Genomic DNA, 21,768 nt, shown 5'->3' with positions numbered 1-21,768 from the left:
GTGCTAATAAACATGAACATTTTTAAAAAATATTCCTTTGTAGAAATGGATTTAACCGAGAATGGAGGGACTCTCCAATATAAAGACAAAAGCAGGGAGCGCGGTGTCTTCACTGAAGTCTTCATGTTATGAATTATGTGTTTCATGTCCTCCCAGTTACCTTTTAAACTTTTTGCCTGTTCCTAAAATCCCAGCCCATTTCCCTATCAATTATAATTTATCCTGAAATAGAACGTTTTCAGATTTAAAATAGTTTTAAAACAAGATCCCAGTAATGAATGTAACTGTACTGTCTACCTAGAATGTACCAATAAATTAAATTTTTAAAAATAAATAAATAAAATATTTAAAAAAATAAAGCAAAACCAAACAGGGCAAAATAAAAGAAATGCTTTGAAAATACCTCCATTTAAATGTACTGCTAGGAACCCTAAAACTTGTTGATAACTATGACGGTTAACCTTATATGTCCATTTGGCCTGGCCATGGTGCCAAATGAGTGTTTAAACATTATTCTCAATGCTTGTGTGTGAGTGTTTTGGGATTAAGACTAACATTTTTAGTTGATGAGCTTAGATTGTCCTTCATAACATGGGTGGACCTTATCCAATCAGTTGAAGTTTTCATAGAACAAAAGACTGACCTTTTCTGAGCAACCAAGAAAAAAATGCTTGAGCTTGAAGGCCTTGGAACTTGAACTGTAGCCTTGCCTGCTATGGAGTTCCCAGTGTATTTTGGCCTTGTCAGCCTCTGTAATCTTGAGAACCAGTTCTTCAAAATCTCTCTCTTTGTCCCTCTTCCTCCCACTTTTCCTCCCTCCTGCTAAATAAACACACAAGCACTCATATACATGTGAAGACCCTATTAGTTTTATTTATCTGGAGAATCTTAATGCAACAAATATCAAGCATTAGTTTTACTCAGGAGAAACCTTGTCCTTACTTACACTGTTCATTTAGGGCAAAGCTTGTACTGACCTCCTGATGATCAAACTCAACTCTAGGATAAACAGGCTGCCCTGGCATTCGTGGGTGATAAAATTCTTCAGGGCTACTCTACCTCATCCCAAGCACTTCGTGAAACTGAATCTTCCTTCTGTTCAATTTGGTCCTAGGAACATTAAACTGCATCAACTTGTTACTCTTAAATATTCATATTTGCACTTCCAAGCAATTTTGTATGTTAATACCAATGACATTTTTTCAGGAAGAAAAAAGCCTGATTTTGCTGGAACCAATTACATTCTTGAAACTTTCAAACTTCTGTCAGACACCTTCAGCTCTTTTAGCTTAGCACACGCTCCGCTCTTCCACTCTCACTGGCACTGTTTGTGTGTTAGTCAATGTAAGTCAAGATGATGATAATTAAATTTCACTTGAAGTTCAGAGACAAAGTGATTAAATTTGAACTTAAGTCTTTCTGAAATAGGTACCTCTCTTGTATTGCACAGAGGGGAAATTCTACTTGTGTATTAGTAGGAACATAATTATCTTGTTCAAGATACTAGATCTTTCAAGAAACAATACAATATTATCTTAGGTAAAAAGAGGGTAATCAGAAATTCAAAGCAGGTTTTTCTTACAATTACTTTATGTATTCAAGAAGTAATTGTTCTCATTTCATACACAGACATTTACCACAGAACTTTCAGAGAAGCCTTTCTTTACTGCCTTCAGTGCAAAAGTAATCAGGGAGCTAACTTAAATTCCCTGTGTGGTGGGGACAGAGAGGCAGCCCAAGCAGCAAAGGCTGCCACAACCCAGCAGTGACACCTGTCATTTATTTTGTTAAGCTGCAAGCAATGAAGACCTCAGGAGTCAAACATGGAATACATCGGTGACCCCAGCACTCTAAAAGGCTGAAGCAGGAGGATAACAAGTTCAAGCGTATCCTGCGCTATTTAGCTAGACTGTCTCCAAATTTTAAAAATGCAGAAAAGGACAGGGTATGTAGCTCAGTGCTAAGACCTCGGGGCCTTCCCATTTGTGCAGGGACCTCTTTGACATGCAGTTCTGGAGCCTTCCGATTGGGTCTGTGTGTGAGAGGATGATGATCTTTATCCAAAATCAGGCACAGTGGATAAATGGCCCTGGATTGTCAAATCCAGCAATGCCTACCAGCAATCTAATTCAAATTCACCTCCTAAATTGAAGAGCTGTTCAATTTCCTATTGCACTGCAACTTTAATTCAACGGTTCCCCTTATCCTACATCCAGCATTGATTAAGGAATCTGAATGCAAAGCTCCAAGTTGCATTACAAGCGAAGGCTGTGCATCAGTGCTGAAGTGACAATCATCCCTATTCTCAGTGTTAACTGGCAGCAAGTGCTAATTAAAATTATAAGCTAGAGAGGACATGCATTGAGAAAAAGAAGTCATCCCTAAGCAATAATTCCAGAGATAAATCATACTTGATTTGCTAACATATAGATGTGTCCAGGAACTATGATCTACAAATGTCTTGAATATGGTTCTAATCAATCTGCAGAACAATAATCAAGCAGGCATATAATTAGTACAGGCTCCTGACGATGAGCGGCACATAACAGTGTGTCACCTTGAGACAGTGCAGAGCATCCTGCCCACCCCCAGCCCAGTGATAACCAGTTCCAAACAGAAGCAGTTTCTTCATCTGAAAGGCATCCTGGCAGACTCCTCCTGTTTCTGAAAGAGCAGTTGCAGACTTCCAACTTGTCCCGGTCAAGTTTTATTGAGACCCCTCCACCTTTTGGCCTCTACTACTTTCACTCTGACCCTGGCCCCATCTGATAAGGGAATGCAGAAAGCATTTGGACTTCAGAGGCCCCTCATGACAGCTCTAAACCCCAGTTGGTAGTTGGCAGTCAGTAGTGAAAAGCCAGACAGGAAATGGTGAGGATATGAATCAATTGCATTTTTCCCCAGGCTACCCGCCTCCAGTGTTTCCTGATGACCAGCTCCATCAGGGGAGGAGCCTCCCTGGAGAAGAACAAGAGCAAGAAGAATTCAAACATGGACACCTTGCCTTTCTGGTGTTTTAGGTCTTCTTATGGATCGTAAAATTCACTCCACGTAAGCAGAGACAGAGAACTATGCACTCACTTTGGAAACAGCAGCACAGAGAAAAAAGCAGCATCTGGTACAAACTGATGAGGATCTTGCAACCCATGTCTCTACCACTCCCATCTTCATGTTCCTTCTTTTTTATCCTTAAGTATCCCAAGTCATTCCTGACTCAAGTAGATTATTGCATTTACTGCTGCTTATGCATGCAGGTTCTATTTCCAGATCTTTAAACAAATATCTCCTCTTCACTGCTGGAGCCTCCATCTCAAACATCTCCTGTGCACTTCACAATGTCTTTCCTACTCTCCCAGTTAGGGATGGACTGCTTACTGCAGTGTGCTTTGTCAAGTTGCTTTTCCTGAAGATGCAGTTAAGTGCCCAGCTCATAAGCCAGACTAACTGGATTTGAATGCAATCCTGCTAGTGTGTTTAGCCCTGTGGGACATGAAATAGGTACTGCAACTCTTGGTCTTTCAGTATCTTCATATGTGAGCCAAAGGTGACAGGGCAACTGTGTACCTACCCGTGTATTTGATTTGTAAATCACATGAAGTAAGACAAGGACTTACAATAAAATAGGGCCCTCTATTACCAAAGTCAGTACTCTGGCAAGGGTACTGTTATGATTTATATCTAGAATGCTTCCCCAAAGTCTCATGTGTTTGGAAATAGGACCTTGTCAGAGGGGCAAATTAATGTGTTCTTGCCTCCAGCTTTTGTTCTTTCTCTCTTTAATTTCTGGTCACCATGATGTGAGTTTTTTGTTTTTTTTTTCCACCAGGCCCTTCCTCTATGTCATTTCTGACTTAGTGCCAACCAATCACAGACTGAACCCACAGAAACTGTGAGCCAAAATGAGCCTCTCTCTTTTAAGTTGTGGTGGGTGTCAGATATTTTTTCCCCAGTGTCAGAAAATAACTACTACAGAAAATTTCTACTGAGTGTGAGTTCATTGTGACTGTACTGGACCATGGGTTGAAGGGAGGGCAGGGAAATGGGGAAAGAATAAGAACCAAGATGGATTATGTTAAAGGTGAAAATTTCCAATGATGAACATCATTATATTGTATACCTTAAATGTACCAATAAAATTAATTTTTAAAAAGGAAAGAAATGTTTGGAACTCCTTTGCAGCAAGAATGTGTAAATGTTTGGAGATGTCAGAGAAGTTCTAGAATGCTGTAAAGCAAGACTGATGGGTGGCTCTTGTTGAAGCTTGGAGGATCACAGCAATGACTGGAATGCAGAGAGTCAAGGCCAGGCTTGAGATGGGAATGAGGATGGTTTGGAAATTGGACTGTAGGTCACTTGTTTCATTCTGGCAGAAAGTTTATCTACATTTTTTGCTTATATTGTGAAACTTTGAGAGAGCCTGAGGTTAAGGGTCCTGGACTAATTAATCTGTTGGAGGAAATGATAAGGCAGAAAAATACTCACTGTGGCATGAGGACGCTGGCTGCTCTCAGCCAGATTTATGTGAAAATCAAGAGCAAAAAGTTGAGCCAAAATGGAAGTACTGGTAAAGCTGGGGCAAAAGAGAATGTTGTTGCTCAAAAAGGATTAGCATTAAGAAGAAGCCAAATACCTTAGGTCAGAACAATAGAAAAAATGCTTTAAAAGCATCATAGAAGTTGAACAGGCCCCACCCCTCACAAGCTCAAGTCTGAAAATAAACTTTGCTTTCAGAAGAGAGTCCCAGATTGTCTAGATCTTTCAAGGCCACCTACAGAGTTATTTCTCTGAGTTCAGCAATGCAAATACTCAGAGGTTGTTGCAGCCATGGTCCAAGGGGGCCTGACTACTGTTCAAGCCATCAGCAGACCTTCGCAACATCCACGTGGTGCTAAATTTTCAGGTATGCAAATGTAAGAGCGGTGGGGACACAGAAGCTACCAGCTCCTGGGTCAGGCAATGGAGACCCATAGAAATCAGGAATGTGGAACATCTGCTGAGAACTGTGGAGAGCAAGCAGAGCTAGCCCAAGGAGAGGCCATGTGGGCTGCAACATAGAAGGTAGCAGTTATGGGACTTCCTACACCCTTTTAAAATAATACTTTGCCACACCATGACCTCAGTGCTGAGCATAAAGCTATGGAATTGAATGTTTTTTCCTGCCAGGTTTTGCTCTTGTTTTGGTCTGATTCCTTTCTGTCATCTTATTCTTCCCTTTTGGCTATGAGAATGTTTACCGTGTACCATTTTATGTTGTAAGTTTTTTCCTTTCATTTTGATATTTACAGGGACTCACAACTAATGGTTTGCTTTGAGTCTCAGAAGAGATTTTGAACTTCAATTTTACAGTAGTGCTGTAATGATTAAGAATTTGGCAGCTCTCAGTAATAGATGAAGCATTTTATATCATTTTACATAATGAGATAGACATGAACTTTTTGAAAGCCAAGGATGGTATGTTATGGTTTAGATCTAAAATGTACCTTAAAAGTCTCATGTTGGAAGAGGTGGGTCACTGTGCCACTGGAAGAGTGTACACTTTTCCTTAGCTCCCCCACCCCCATTTTCTAGCTACCATGACATGAGCCACTTTCCTCCAACAGGCCCTTTCTACCATGTTATTTCTCCCTGGAGCCAGCCAACCATAGACTAAACCCACTGAAACCACAAGCTAAAATAAACCTCTCCTTCTTTGAGTTATTATCTTGTATTTCGCTCCAGAGATAGAAAATGGCTAATATGGGTACTTCATGTGTGGTTCTTAGTGTTGTCTTCATAGCACCTATCAGGAGCTGAAGTTATCTTTGTTCATGCCTAAATGTTTCATAAAGAAATCAGAATCTTCTTTATTCCTAACTATGCCCTTGAAAGCTAGAAACGTACTTGGAACACAAACCATTGTGGCATTTATTGGAAAATATTCAATAAATTATTGTTGTTTAGACACTGAGTGATTCAAACTTCATATTATACTGCCCTTTAGGCTTTCAAATAAGATGATATTAGACCAGAGTTTTAGCTCTGCAACTCACTATCTCTGTGACATAAAACTGATTCTTTAACCTATTCAACACTTTATCATTTTTGAAAGGGATAATAATAATTACTCCTACACTGAAAAATAGTATGATATAGTCATTATTGGTACATTAAAAGGCAAAGAAAAGGAATGCTCTTGAACAACATATGTCTGCACAAACCAATTTCACAATTTTTGTGTTCCATCACCTACTTTTGCAAATTAAATACACAGGAGATTCCCAACCAGTGTTTACCAGATGAAGAAAGATGAGGCAATCAAACAAGAGACCTGTCTCCAGCTTTTTAGGAAAGAAAGAGAAGGCAAAAAGAAAGACAAGGAAAAAGAGAAGGGGAAAAGCTGTGTGACACACTTCTCTGTGTAAGATAAATACTTTAATCGGTGAAATTAATATTCCAGAATGATCTAAGGGCTGCCCCCTCTGCCCTTATTAACTGGGGGCTGAGCATCCCGGAGTCACAGTGGTGGCTTGTCATTCACACGCCTGAGCCTGGCTCTATGGGCCTTGTTCTTAGAACATCACTGAAAACATTTCCTGGCCACGTGGCTTGAGGAAGAGAATGACAATCCAACTGGAGTCCTGATGGCTAATTATTATTCTAAAACTTAAAGCCATGAAATGTTTATGCTGCTTACCATGTCTCTCTAAAGAAAAAAGCAAGTGCCTGTCACATGCCAGATGTTGTGCAAAGGCCTTATCCATATATACCATACTTCTAATCCTCAGGCCAATCCTTGGCTAGGTGGGCTGATTCCAGTCTTACATAGGAGGAAACAATTTGAGAGAGGTTAAGTAATTTGCCCAAAACAGAGAAAAGTCTTAAATTTAAGTCTATGTGAATCCAAAGTTTCCCTAACCACAATATTTCTACTTCATGAAATTATTTATGCATCTTGTCAAGTAAAATGAACACTAAAACTGGGATGAGTATATAATAAGTGGGTACATATTCATGGATCTGTTACTTTACCTTTACTTTTGTTAAAAATATGTGATAAATATGTTAGGTAATATAAACATTAAGTTGGACAGTTAACTATAGGGATTTATTTATTTTTTGAATTAATTTCTTACTCAGCAAAAAGCACGCATGTTCAGTGTAAAGACATTGACTAGTTAATGAAAAAGTTGATTTCTGCAGGGCCAAAGATTTCCAAGAATGGGTTTGTTGGTTGGAGTCCCAAATTGTTTATGTTGCAAATACCCAACCTAGAATACAATAACTCCAGTGTTGTTTCTCTTTTTTTAAACAGGAGCAAAATTCTGTATTTGTAGGGTGATCAGAGTATAGATTCCTTTTGTTTTATTACTTTTTGTCTAAACTTTTTGTTATTTTTGTCCATAAGCGATAGCAGTGAATATCTCATGTTTCAAGCTTACTCTTACTTTTTCTCTACACTCATCTAGGCAATATATAATGTTTAATTATTTAATTACAGCATGCAACACAACAGCAAATGTTTGGTGAAAAATATAATGCAGCAGACTCCTGGTAAATAGTCACCTGGTAAACAAGGAGACTAAAGAGGGGCATAGCCTTCTGGTGTGCCGTGTGTGCTGAGGGCTGTCCACCATTTACCAGGGAGACTGGTGAGGCCCAGTCATTCGGAAGGTTAAGTGGGGTCAGTCTGAGGAGTTCTCATTGTACTAATATTGCTCTTTAGTGAAGAGGCACATGTAACATTTGCAATTACTTTTGTTTTAGAATTGGTGTAACTGAAGGAGCTCGGAGTGACATATGTCCAAGGTCACAGAGCTTTTGGGTGGAGTTGCTGGAAGTAGAAGGCAGGGTTCTTTCAGTGAGCACACTGGTAAGGTGATGAAGAACATAGGATGTCATTTTCCACTTCTGCCATTTATATTGTTGCAGTACGGCTTAGAGGATACGGACAGGAATAAATCCCATTTCACCATGATGTGGAATGAACTTAACTAGTAACTTGTGTGTGCTACTAGAATTTTGAAGTTTAATTAAATAGTACATTAAATGGATATACTAAAATAAAAGAATCGTTAAGGTGACTCTTGAAAAGACTCAATAGGGAGAAAAATGCAAAGAAAATGTCAAGTTGGGTGTGAGAAAGATAACTACAAGTATTAGAGAAAAGTCTTAAAGGAGCATCCTATTTCCATCGCATTTTCTTCCTAGATTCTTTTTGAAAGTCTACATAGCTTCTAAAATTTGAGATGTCTTCCCCTCCTTACACAGCACTTGAGTTACAGGCAGGAATGAAAGGCCTGAGACCATCAGTCTTGCTATCTGTGTGGATGTACTCTTTCTAATGAAAAAGAAAAGAAGAAAGGAAGGCAGTAGAAAGGAAAGTGTGTAAAGAAATAGATGTTTAAAAACCATGAAAGGATAAGTATAAAATTAGAAGGAAATTAAAAAATAGAATTGGGCTGGGAATTTAGCTCGGTGGTTCCGCCACCTGCCTCTCAAGCGCAAGGACCCAAGTTCGATCCCTGGTACCAAAAAAAAAAAAGTAGAATTAAGGAGAAATTTAAATATGAGCAAGTTTATAGTCCAATAATATTAAAAGTTACTGATAAAATAACAAAATAAGTGATTTTAAAAGAGCAAATAAAGCCATAAGACAATAAGACAAAACTGATAATTTGAAAGGCAAAAACTACAAAATGAAGATATTTAAAGGTAGTGTGATTAAGAACTAAAATGGATATTAACATGAAATAAGCAACAAAAATTAAGAAAAAACAGAAAAAAAAAGTTTGAAAAGGAAAATATGGAGTAGGGAAAGTAAAGAATGGAGGGAGGCAGGCACAGCAGGGCCACCCAGAAAGCAGACAGAAAGGCCAGCAGAGACAGCTCTGCCTTGCCCTGGAGCCTCAATCCAAAGGACTTAACCAGCAGTCCCTGAAGCCAAGCTCCTGGGGGCTTTGGCAGGGCCGACCTGTTCCCAGAGCTGGAATTGAGAAGAGCCTACTTGGTAGGCTCAAGCTGAATTCAGATTTCTACTCCACCACTTTGTTGAAGTACTTAGGTACTCAGTTTCCTTACTTGTCATAATACTTACCTTGGGCAATTCTGAGAATTCCTGTAACCAATTGGAAAGGTCAAAGGCTGAGTGTATAGTTCAGAGAGGCCCTGATTTTCATCCCAGGCACTGGAAAAATCCCACACATCAGCACATTGCCTCCCTTAGCAGACTGTATTTCCAGTGGCTGAACTCACAGCACCCCCTAACCAGCTTGCCTTACTGAGCCTCCCTTCTAGGTCACAGACCCTGCACGACACATTATGAAACAAAATAATATTATTTTACAAACTCTTCACTTTTTTGATCAAGAGTAGGTATCTGGCTAGATGTTAAAGACAGAAAAAAGATTGTAAAATTTAAGCCTTAACCATAAAGCACGTATGTAACTTAATTTGAAATTATTAATTTTAAAAGAGAATAAGGAAACTTATACTTTTTATTTTTCACATGGCTGTTTTGTTGTTCTGGCTGAGTTATTCAGGGAAATAAAATACTTAAATGAACTGATTCTCATTTTTCATAGCTTTTGGGTCCCACTGCTACCCAGGTGAGGCAGCATTATCTTACTAGTCAGGTAAAGACTAGAAAGCTCTGAATCAAATCAGTTTTCTTTTCCCATCACAAAACCTCCCTCCTGATAGGCTTTTCTTTAAATCCTATCTAAAGGAGACATCAATAACCAATAAACAATCAACTCTACATTTGGCTACCACCCAGCTGACAGGCCCACTTCTGCCAATATTTTATCTTTTAGAGGTTAAGATTATCTTTTTCCAGGGTTGTCTTCTGAAACACTTTGGCTTACTTAAACTGACTTCTTTACTTCATTTCCCTCTTCAGCTCTAGAGACTCAGAAATGAGAAGCCTTCTATGACTGGCAGCAAAGAAAGAATCCATAATATATTAGGAATATTTTTGGAACTCCAAGCAAAACACATGTTTGGTCAAATGTTCAAACTCTGCAGGCTCTGCCACTCACCAGTTGGGAGAGTTTGAGGAAATTTTCTTTTGCAGTAATGGATAGTAAGTACTCTCCTCTGATGACAGTTGAGAGGATTAAATGCAACAAAGCATGTAACTTTTAGTACAGAGCCTGGCATATATTTAAGTATCTACTAAAAGGTAGTTGCTAGCCATTTTTTTTCCTGTTACAATTGTAAATAGCCCGTGGGACAAAGTCATTTTAGTCTATTGTAATATTAAGCAATTCTTGTTTGGTAGTACCTTATTATTATATTGTTAAAAGAACTCACTGTATGTTAATACCATTTTGGCATAAAAGCTATCTATTTTTTAGGATTAATATTCTAGCAGAAAAAGTAAATGAATCTTTCATTTGATCAGTATCTCTGATGCTTATCATTATTCCTGGGCCCTTCATGCTAGATTGTAGCTGTCAGCCTTTTTGAGAAAATATCAAAATGTTAGTCATTTTTGCTTTGCAAAAATCAAACAAGAAAGCCATGTTGGTGTGACTGCCAAAATGCTTTTTAAGGAGCTTAGTTCTGACATATGATTTTAAAATTTTTGTGAAAAACTATTCATAAACTGATCATTCATCACTAGTCTCTTATGCTCACACAACATTGCTTAAGATTAGCTTTGCCTTTTAAATGTTTCTAAGAGATTTTTTTTTTGTCTTATAGCTTCAATAAGCATGTAACAGAAAATATGTGAAAATTCATGGGGCAACCCTCACCCAGCAATAGCAGGTAGTCTTTGGTGAACTCAGTTTTCCCAAGTTACCCTTTTTACCATTTGTTGTGATCTACAATGTTAAATTCCAGCTTTGATGTCTGACAGTGTTTCACAATGCATTCATTCAGAAAATTTTCATGAGTGAAAACAATAGGCTTTAAAAACTAAACTGAGCTCTGATGATATCTGAGAAACTGCACACTTAGTGAATAGTAATGCCATCAGGAGTGAGATGAAGTCTCCAAGGAAGACATTTATGAAGACATAAGGAGTCAGTCATCTGTTGCCAATATTTGAAAAACACTTATAGAATATTTAATTAGCACAATTACACGGTGCACTTATAGCTTATTGTTAATGCCCTTTGACAGAGATGTTACTCTGGCCTTGAGAGCTTCGTGGCCATAGTGCCTTCAGGTGAACTTGGGTAACTTCCAAAGGTTTCCATTAGTGTCATACATTTTGCAAGAAAGCTCAAGTACTAAGTAAAAACATATCGTCTAGAAATGTGATATCCTTCTTAAACATTCTGAATTTTCTGCTTAGTGCATACAGCTGATGTAATGTGTTTCTGTTATCATTTAGAGAAGAAATCAAACTGAAATATGTTGTTTTTTTATAAAATGGAGTACTACTCAGCCATAACAAGAAACCAGACACACTTATAGTTAAATGGATGCACATTGAAGACATACTCCTTTTTTTTGGTACTGGGGATCAAACTCAGGCCCTTGCGCTTGTGAGGCAGGTGGCAGAACCACTGAGCTAAATCCTCAGCTTGAGGCCATACTCTTAATTGAAATGAAAAGGACATATATGTGTAAATACTGAATAGTTTCTCTGGTGTGAGAAACTGAAAGTTTAAATAAGGATCAAAATGTATAACGTGAAATAGGAAGAAAAGATCCAAAGGGGAAGGGGAAGTGGGAGGGGTAGGGGAAAGGAAAGAAGAGGAAGGAATAATTATGAGAAAAGGAAAAAATGAAAAGTCTTTGTAAATAGAGAGGAGTGGAGGGATTGAAGGCAGGACAGGGGAGTAGGGAAAAAAATAAGGTACAAATTCCCAATGATGAATGCCATCATGTTGTATATCTAAAATGTACCAATAAAGTGAATAATAAAAGAATCAAATAGAAAATTCTCATTCCTAGCCATTCAAGTGATTATCAAGATTGTCACAAATTATCTCTAAACACACTTGCACTAGTGCTTCCAGTCTGCCTATGCATACTATTTTACTACTCACAATCACCATGGTAGTCACTACCAGAAAGCATACGACACAGCCTTTCACCAAAAGCGTACTAATGTTTTAATGCTATGAAGCAATTCTCGTCTATTTTCAACATCCCAGTAACTTTTATACTGATGTTGTAACTTAAAGCAATAATTTCTTGGAAAGAGAAAGACTTGGTACACAGAACTCTGTGAACTCTTGGTACTCTTCTATTTGTAAGATCCTGCAAAAAATAGTCTTTAAAGAAAATTTCAGTTATAAATATGAAGAGCTTTTCAGAAATTCAGCGAGTATATTTTTTCAAGTCTTTTTTTTTACTTAAGACAGTTGTACCTAATAAAAATTTTTACAAAGCTAAAAGTATTATATGAAACTTCCTATCCTACCGGAATATATTAAAGGTATTTATTTATTTATTTATTTGTACCGGAGATCGAACTCAGGTCTTTGTGCTTGTGAGGCAGGCACCAGAACTACTGAGCTAAATCCCCAGCCTTATTAAAGGTATTTTAAGCCTGAAGTTCAAAGTTCAAATTGGAAAATACATGGTGTCCTTTCTCTTTTCAATAAACATGAAAAGCATCGTGAATATATCCATAAAACAAGTGCGCACAAATTTTCTCTTGAAATTTGCAAGAAATTTAGTTTATTTATTTATTTGTTTTGGTACTGGGGATCAAACTCAGGACCTTGCGCTTGGGAGGCAGGTGGCAGCACCACTGAGCTAAACCCCCAGCCCTCTGGCAAGAAATTTGGGCATGATGCTTCTTTCTTTAGAGGAAGAGCACAAGGATGACTTCTGGCCAAATGTTATTTTACCGGTTAAAATAGTACATGTAAGTACTCTCTGATGTAAGCTGAAATTTACAACATTTTTAAGTGACATATTTGCTTATATATTAAGTGACTCTAAAAGTCTGTACGGTGAGTATATACAGATTATAAAACACTTTCTTTTGCAAATAGAACACACATTTTTAGAAATTAAAAGATTCATCTAGAGTAAGCTGTAGTGCATTAAGTCACATCTAAGATCAATGGACCCAAGACATCCTAATTGTTAGTAGACTGATAGATTCGCTGTCCCTGGGAAGAACAACAGCAGTGACTATCAAGGGTGTGAAAACTGCATGTCCAGGTGAAGTCTGGGACCCCCCTCAACAATACACTGAATTAATGAGTGCACTAGCCCTAAAAGATAGTCCGTAGTTCAGTAATGTTAAGCCTAAAATACTACCTGGTAGTAGGGAGACTCCTACCTGGGATTTAAGGCAACGGTAACATTTTTATCAAGAAAGTGGACATAAAACCTATCCTTTGTGGTGGCAAAGATGCATGAAAACTTCTAAATTGTACTCTATAGGATAAAGCTCATTTAAAAAACTTACTTTAGCTAAACAGAAAATTAATCATCTGGTGCCATGTACTTGTTTATATCGTAACCAAGCTTTGAAAAATACCTCAAAGAAAGAAATGGGACTGACTGAATAATCAGTGCTGCCTTTTAAACGTTTAAGTTCATTACTGAAAGAGCCCAACCCCAGCTAGGTTATATGTGCATTTATTGCACATTATACAGTTTCAGATGCTGGCAAGAAAGTATAACAAGATAGAGAGTTAAAATGTTTGATTTTATAATGCCCCCTTACAGCAAATAAAGTTTTACAAATTCTTGAAGAATTCTAGCAAAAGCAGTTACATGTACTTTCTCAGAGGATTCTTAAATCTGTTTGAACATTATTCCCTCCCGAGAAATGAGAAAATAATGTCTTGTAACTTGTTCGATTATCTATGTGCACAATTGAAAATTATGGTAACTGTTTAAAAAGGTTTTTTTTATTACAGTAAAAGACACATTGCCCTTAATTCCCCTCAAAATCCTCACTTGAGACGCACGGATCCTACTTTTCTGGCCACTTTCTGAAGTAGTTCTGTAAGTCCTCTTTCGTAAGTGCCTTTAGTTGTGCTGTCATTGACTTCCACAATGTCCTGAGCAGATTCAAAATCACTCATCATTAGTGGTCACTTGGACTCTGGGAAAGAGTCAGGAGTTGTACCGTGCCAAGCCATGTGAATAAGGTGGACAGAGACGCAGCACAATGTTTCCGCTGAACGGCAGGATTCACGGTAGTTTCTATCACACTTTGTAAAGACACTCACGAAACTCTGAAAGGGTCTCAGGGTGCTAGAATGGCGGGATAAGCGTTTCAAGTGAGGGGAGGAGTCCTGAGGGGGATTAATGCCAATGTGTCTTTTACTGTAATATTTTAAAAATGTAAACACGTACTGTATTTTGGGATCGGCCCTCATAGGTACCTCTTATTCTTACTGCAAGATGTTTATAATACATCATTACTTAGCAACTACTTCGCTGCATCCAATTTTAGATAGAGGAATATAAACTTTAAAAAATTTTCCTTGTTCTTTTAAAATTCAATAGTTAATACCAAGTGTGTTCATGTGAAGTGATTTCTAACTTGGTGGAAGCAATCGAGAACCACCAAGCTTTAGAAGAATTTGTTACGAATGCTTATGATATAAATAGGAAAAAATCTATTTGTTGAGATTCAATTATATGATTTTTGAACTTGGAGTAAAACTTTTCCATGATAACAAAAATTGTCATTCACAGCAGCCTCTAAGGATACTTATCCTCAAACTGCAAAAGTATGTTTTAGGAAGTTCTCCTCAACATACTGCTGAAAAATCAGTTTACAAAAATCATTTTTATTCTGCCCAACTTTGATGGCAAAACCTCTACTTATTTTTAGTTTGCATACAATGCAACAAACTAAAATACTTTCAGATTATTTCCCTGTCAAAGCTTTTCAGACAGATTTGGTGCATATGTAATGGTAACGAGAATACAGTATATTCTTTTCATCATAAAGAATAAACAGGCCACTTAATTACATTCTTTTACATATCCATGGTTTATGGTTTGAAGTCACCTAAACTGAAGGAGATGAAGAAAGGGATCAATATATTAAAGCCGGTCATGTAACATACATAAAAGTGCACGTTAACTACTTGAAAAAATTCACATTTATTTACTGTCAAACCGTGTTAAACTTTACACTGGATATTAGTGATGGGCTCATTATTAACAGGTTTACACAAAGGGATGAAAAGAAAAGCAGAATTTTGCTGAAACAAATTTACATTTCATTAGAACTTTATCATAAAATAAATTAATTACTAAATATAGGCAGAAGGAATATGGAAGAGTAATATTTATGTTTTATTTTATTTTTAAAAAAAGAATAGGCACCTTTTGTTCACTAGAAAGTTTGTGAGAAGTGCCCAGTGCCCTCTTTGCCCTCTGTTCAAGAATAAACAGAAGGATTGACACACAATCTTTTCTAGGTTTCACCACACTTGTGCAAGGCATGACGTACTGGCTTCAAAGGGTTTTTTTCTCTCCATAAAACATGTTCTTTTGGCAATAAGAAATTTAAGTGTAAGAATAAAGACTAACAGGTCAAAGCAGAACACTGTATACAGTGGAAAATAAGTGAAAATGGGTAGAACTTACTATGACAAAGTGTAAGAAAAAAAAAACCATTTTGTAACATATGTGCAACCAAGAGCTTTTCACAATATTTTCTTCAAATTTTTAAAATTATTTTAATGACAACTATATTTCAGTTGGACACAAATGTATTTATTTCACCCTAGCAATAGAACAAAATATAATTTCTTTAGCCATTTCTCATGAGAATAGTTCATTGTACAGTTGAGGAAACATATGAAATAAGGCCTGTGGCTTGATTGCTAGTGGTTAAACATGTTTTCAATCTTTGCCTCAATGTAAAAGACTTGCAGTGAACTGCAAACTGACGCAGGATATCTCTCCTGCTTTTCCAAGTCTTGTCAGGAATAGTAAGGTACAGTAAATTTGTCCCACAGGATTTTAAAGCCTACGTCTTGTATATAATACAATGCAGGCCTACAAAAATGGTGCAGCCATATGTACAAATTTAGTTCACAAACTGCTGCAGTAAAATGGCTGGAAAGTTGTGTTTTGCTTGTTTCACAATTTCTCTAAACAGCAGCAGAACCTTAAAATACCTGGTTGGCATCTCTTTTCTTTGTAACAAATAATTCATTTAGTATACTCTGTGTATATACAAAGTTTCTGTATGTTTTATAAAAATTCACAGAACTGCAAGGTTCAGTCATCTCTTTTTACACCGGAGAACCACAGGTCAACAGCACAGCCGTCTCTTCAAGCAGAATTTGAGGAAACCGCCGTGGGCCAGGGTTCTCTGTCTGTTCCATAATACGCGAGCGTGGCCCTTGGCATGCCTCAGCAGTCCCCTTACAGACTTGTGACCAGCTGCATCTGACCTTCCCGAACGTCCCCTTCGGGGATGCAGCCTTCCTTGTGGATGGGGATTATGTAACCGTCGCTGTTGCCCCTGCTGATCTGGTAGCACATCTGGAGCTGATGGTGGCCAGACCCGAGATTTGGCATGCTTTTGTAGTAAACGTCCTCGTTCTCGCTCCTCCGGGAGGGAGAAAGGTCTTCCTCCGTGTCGGGGCTGCTCTCCGGGTAGGGAGAGTCTCTGAGGTTGGGCATGCTCGTGTACAGAGAGTCTCTGTTGGGGGACTGCAGGTGATCCTCGGCCTCGGCCGTCAGCTGGGAGACGTAGCTGTCAGTTCCCTCCGGCTTCACTTTCTTCTGGGGTTGGTACAGAAGGGAGTGAGTCCGCTGGGGAATGAGCGGCGCCTCGAGCTCTCGGTGATGGAGCTCCAGCCCTGGATTGTCGCCGTGCATTAAAGATGAGGCGTCTGGCACCAGCGCGTCATCTTCGCTGCCGCCGCCTCCAAGCACGGGTTTGACCGGCAGAGCCAGCTCGAGGTTGTGGGTCTTGCCGCCGCCCCGCAGGTTGTTGTGCACTAATTCTGAAATGATCATTTTCTCAAAAGCGGTATCATTCAGACTCAGTCCACAGTCCACCACTTGCACTCCGTCAGAATAGTCCCCCTTGCGCAGCGAGTAGCTGTTGTTAAAATTACCATTTAGCGGTAGAGTATCCATGGCACTTGTATCCCTGGCATTGTTCAGTGAATGTCCTGAAACCGAAAAGGAGGGGTCACCGTTACTGCCTCGGCTCCTTGGCAGAGAAACGTTATATATTTTTTTTATTTTTTACTTTTTTTTGCACAAAACTTTTTAATGTCGTTCAGGACAAAGTTGTATTTGAAAGCTAACACTTGAACAGTGCCACGCTTTCCCGCATTCCCAACTGTAAACAGTTACAACCCCTTAGGTAATAGGAAAAAGTGTTAAAAAAAATAGTACTGTTTTCCAGGGAAGGAAAATGGCATTCAGAATATTACTGCTTCAATTTCAGGGAGATGGTAGTTATTAATTGAGTTTTGGTCGAATCTCTGACACGCTTACAAACAAGACTTCACTCCATGCCCTTGCATAGTTAATGCAAAGCAATTCATTAGTGACATTTACAGTTTAAAGTACAAGACTATGGTTTATAAAAAGAAAATTAACAGAATTTGTCCTAAACAACACTAAATTAAAAAAAAAAGGAATAAGTCACATACAAAACCGAAAGGTAAATGTACAACATAAACCCACATAATTTGCAAGCAACTTTTAAAAACAACATTCTAACATTTCCTTTTGCTGGAGATGAAATTTAAAAAAAAAAGAATGAAAAAATGGACAGAGACAAAAGAATTCATGTTAAACAGAGACAGCCACCTCTCATACTGACTGGACCAGGGGCCCACAAGCAGCATCCAACCACACGGTAGACAGCAGGTGGAATGACTCACTTTGAACAACTCACATCATGTCTGTCTGCTCAGGCTATCTGGCCTAAGAGTAGCTGATATATAAAAGAAAGTAAAATGATTTATTGTAACATGATGAAGAATTTCTAAGCTTCTCAGCAACTTAGTCAGAGCAAGGGTTCAACAAATTAAGATTACCAGCAAAAGCAGCCTTTACTTTTCATTTAAGATTTCTTATGATTTCGATTTCTTTTGGTGCTAATCACCTCTCTAATAGCAATGGCTTCTCATGGTCCAAGTTGGCCTGCAGCCCTGCAATCTGCATCAGTCACAGTGACAGCAGTGAATGAACCGGCAGAGTCTACTGTACAAGACTGGCCCAAGGACACCATGGGCATGGAAGTCAAACGCAGAAATGTTAGAGATTTCTCAAGTATGGGTCACAGAAATTAAACCAAGAATAGATATTAACTATGGAATGGGAGAAGGGTGTCAGCCTTGGCTAATATAATTTTATTTCTAAAGGAATGAAGGATTGGATAAATCTGCTTGAGATATGAAAAGAAGTTTAGGAGGAAAAAAAAACATGGTGACATGCTCTATTTGAATCAGAGTTGCATTTGCTACAGACACATAAACATGTAAACTAGGACATCACAGTGCTTCTCAAGCAAATGGAAAAAAAAGTCAAGAGAAAATTAAATGGTCTGCACGATGGAAAGTTTAGGTTATTCATTCTCAAAATCCTAGAGGAAAAAAAAAATCACTTGTCTACAAATCGGTCTGTAAAAAAATAAAAAGGAATGAATGATGTTACTGAAATGAAACTGACCACTGTGAAGCTGCTGCATTGTATGCAAGGCTTGGAGGAGTTTAGGGAAAACTTTAATTCTTGGAAAAGAATAGGAAATTGTCCTTTTTAGGGCTCACTCCATGCTTAAAGCTGCAGATATCCTAGAAAACTCAATTTCTTTCATGAAAAAGAAAAACCCAATCTCGATATGGCACAATTTCATAACCAATGATCCAATCTGATTATCGGATAAATTCTGCTCGGGAGGGTACTGGATTTGTTACTCATGTTATTTTAAAACTTCCGTCCCAGTTCTACATTTGAAAAATGCCCAATTCAGTCTATATCATGCTGCTCCCTGGGAAAATGAGCTTACAGTGGTTTATTTGTAAGGGCTCTAGTTTATAAATTAGTATGCTCGTGCCACCTTATTATTTATAAAGCTCTACCACCAGAAAGCACGTGGCACTTTTCAATGCAGGTGATGGATAGATAACAAGCTACCGTTCATTTCCTTGGCAGAGGCTCAAACTTTTCACTTTATTTTCTGTTTATCATCACTGCTTAACAAGTATAAGATTATATATTGGATATAATCCCAAAGGTGTTTTCTATGATATACTGCAGATTTAAGGTGTCTTTGGTTTTGAAGAGGCATCTTTTTCTGCCCAAGTTCAGGTAATTCACTTGAAGACTTTCCATAGCCTGTAGCAAGATTACTGTGGGAATGCAGAAATGATAAGTCAATTATTAAGCATTTCGGCTGACAGTACTTCAGCCTTGATAGAGCAAATTATTTCAGCATTGAATGTACTTAAGTGCGGACAGCATTTGCTACAGACCTCTATCCCTGACAAAAGGCAGCACAGATAGGTGAACGGTTTGAATTTGGTAACGTTTTAGTTGCAAATTGTGAACCACTTGCCCGCTGAGTCTACCCCATGACTGCTAGTTATGTTTTAATTGCGCCCGTTAAAAATCATGCTGAAAAAATTTACATTTGATAGGCAAAGTTAAGTTTTACTCCCATACTTGTCTCTCTGTAGGTTGCTAGAGGAAAGCGTAAGGAAAGTAAGAAAACAAGAGAATGAAAAGAGAAGCTGCAGTTACGTTGAAAAGGAATTTTAAGAAAAAAAAAACCAGAAACGAAGTTCTGTTTATTTAAGCAGCAAATAATATTCACAAATAAAATTTCTATGCTAGCAGTAATTATCACTTTTACTAAAATCTTGAAAATTCTGTTAATATTAAATACATATATTTAAATAAGCTATTAGAAAATGTGGTAAACAGGACAGGTTAGGGACTATCTTTCCCCCTCCCCCAATGAAGAACCATGGGTATAAACTGGCTAAGATTAACTGTATTCTCAAAGTTTCCTTAAGACAAAAGGACAGCTACCAAAAAGCTGCACTATACTATAGTTTGGTTATATCGATAAGGCCGGATGTAGTTTTCTACACCTAGACATCCAGATGATCTTTATTAGCTAGTTCATTCTAGAAACAAATTTTGTCAGCAAGCTTTAGAGTCAACTGAACAATATATTATATAGATAGGATACCTCTAAATGATATAAATCTTGAAGATGGGCTCTCGGACCATGTGGTGTCAGTCCTGTAATAATATATTAAGATTTATGCCACCTGTATTAAAAACATGGATAATTATTGTAAATACTACCATGACTGAGATTTCACTATAATATAGTGCAGTTTTAGAAGCCTGGCATGGGCAATACCATAATTTCCTTTGTAACTGAGAAATTAAAGATGTAATAATATATATGGCAATTTGAGCATTTTACAGACAGGGCAAAGATCAGAGCTCTGTTTAGCAGCAAATAAAAGTAGTTTTATTTGTAAGTATAAGCACACCTGGTGAGTTAAACACAGGAGCGGAAGGGGCATTACATACAACTGTTTCAGCGAGCAATGTGTTATAGGGGTTGTTAGTGCCGTGGGGTCGAAGAAGAGGGTTTGTTAGTAGGTAATTGCCAGTCATTCCTAAAGCGAAAAACAAACAAAAAAGAAAACAAAAAAATAGAAAAAATATATTAGTTTTCTTATTTTAGTATTTATTACAGTTGTATATTTTCTTTCTTTCTCTCTCTTCTTTTTTTTTAGTGTATCAGGATACTGGACAAACTGGCAATGGAAAATCTGCCGAAATTTTCTGTCTGTATTTGAACTACTAATTTGAAGGAGAAACGGGAGAGGGAAGTTAAATCTCAGTAATTCACAGGTGCTTTCTAAGTCCCCCAAGTAAACACCTGCTGAGGATGACATTTACTAATTTATACAAAATCACTGTTAAACAAAAATGGCAATTAAATGCATAGAGTTCAACATTATGTTTCAAGATGTTACTGCTTAATATTAAAAATGGAACCACTGAAGCCCAGAAGAGGGAATCTCACGCTTTCCAATTTACAGGTGTGGGATTATCCCTCATGAAAACATCTGTGTTAATACCAACTCTGATACAAGCAGGAGGAAAGGCAACTTTCACAAACAGATAAAATTATGACACACTGCAAAAAGCTTCCCTTAGTAAACGCAAAAGCGTGCATGCTGAGGGGAAAAATAGTGTAAAATGAATGATTAGACCATTCCCAAACTCTACAGAAGAATTTTGCTTCTGTAATCTCATTAGCCAGGTTTCAAAAGTTAATCTCTGCGTAATTCATTTATTTTTTGATGGGATCTTAGCAGAAACAGGCAAAACATCAAAGCAAAGGGATAAGCACACACATTTCACTCATTCTAATTGGTAATCATCAACCTTTACATAGCCATCCATGGCTAATGTAATTTGACTAACAATATTTTAAAATTCAGGCTCATTGTGATACCATATATACTGCTTTTTTTCCATCCTAGCCCAGAATCTTGCCAGAACAATGTCAACAACTAAAATACCACATTTCATTGTGATAAGCTATACTTTTGTTATATTACACATCAGTATATCAAACTGAAAGTACCTGTATAAATTATCTTTCCAAGGATCTAAACAATAATAATCTTTTCATATTAGATTAAAATCTATTAAGCTTTTATTCAGGAATACCTCTGTGTACACACTTGTGCTTGTATCTTGCAAAATTATCTCATTCTTCAGGATATTTTAAGTGTTACATTGATTTGTATGACAAATTTAAAGTTGCCACTCAAGACATATCAAGCAATGCTGGAAAAGATTTCTCTCCCTCTCCCTCTCCCTCTCCCTCTCTCTCTCTCT

The 21,768-nt window shown here is 37.7% G+C and overlaps 1 protein-coding gene across 36 annotated transcripts in view; it reads right to left on the bottom strand.

Moving 5' to 3' along the window:
• Nucleotides 1-14,945: 14,945 nt before the first annotated feature.
• Adgrl2 (adhesion G protein-coupled receptor L2) overlaps nt 14,946-21,768 on the bottom strand; it is a 221,892-nt gene continuing 215,069 nt past the window's right edge. For 10 of the 36 annotated variants that reach the window (XM_019205996.2, XM_033758427.1, XM_033758424.1 and 7 more), the window contains 2 exons: nt 20,403-20,531; nt 14,946-17,051 (listed from right to left, as the gene is read on the bottom strand). In XM_019205996.2, coding sequence (XP_019061541.1) covers nt 16,294-17,051; nt 20,403-20,531 — 887 coding nt within the window. In that variant the 3' untranslated portion in view covers nt 14,946-16,293. Of the gene's footprint in view, nt 17,052-17,774; nt 17,828-19,523; nt 19,576-20,089; nt 20,172-20,402; nt 20,532-21,768 lie in introns of those variants that run through there. The other 26 variants (XM_033758434.1, XM_033758437.1, XM_033758435.1 and 23 more) reach the window with 7 other exon arrangements.

The sequence above is a fragment of the Fukomys damarensis genome, unplaced genomic scaffold (genome assembly GCF_012274545.1).
Source record: "Fukomys damarensis isolate Sample0158 unplaced genomic scaffold, DMR_v1.0_HiC HiC_scaffold_33, whole genome shotgun sequence".
NCBI lineage: Eukaryota > Metazoa > Chordata > Mammalia > Rodentia > Bathyergidae > Fukomys > Fukomys damarensis.
Note: the sequence above shows the minus strand (reverse complement) of the source record. Positions and strands in the feature narration are given on the sequence as shown.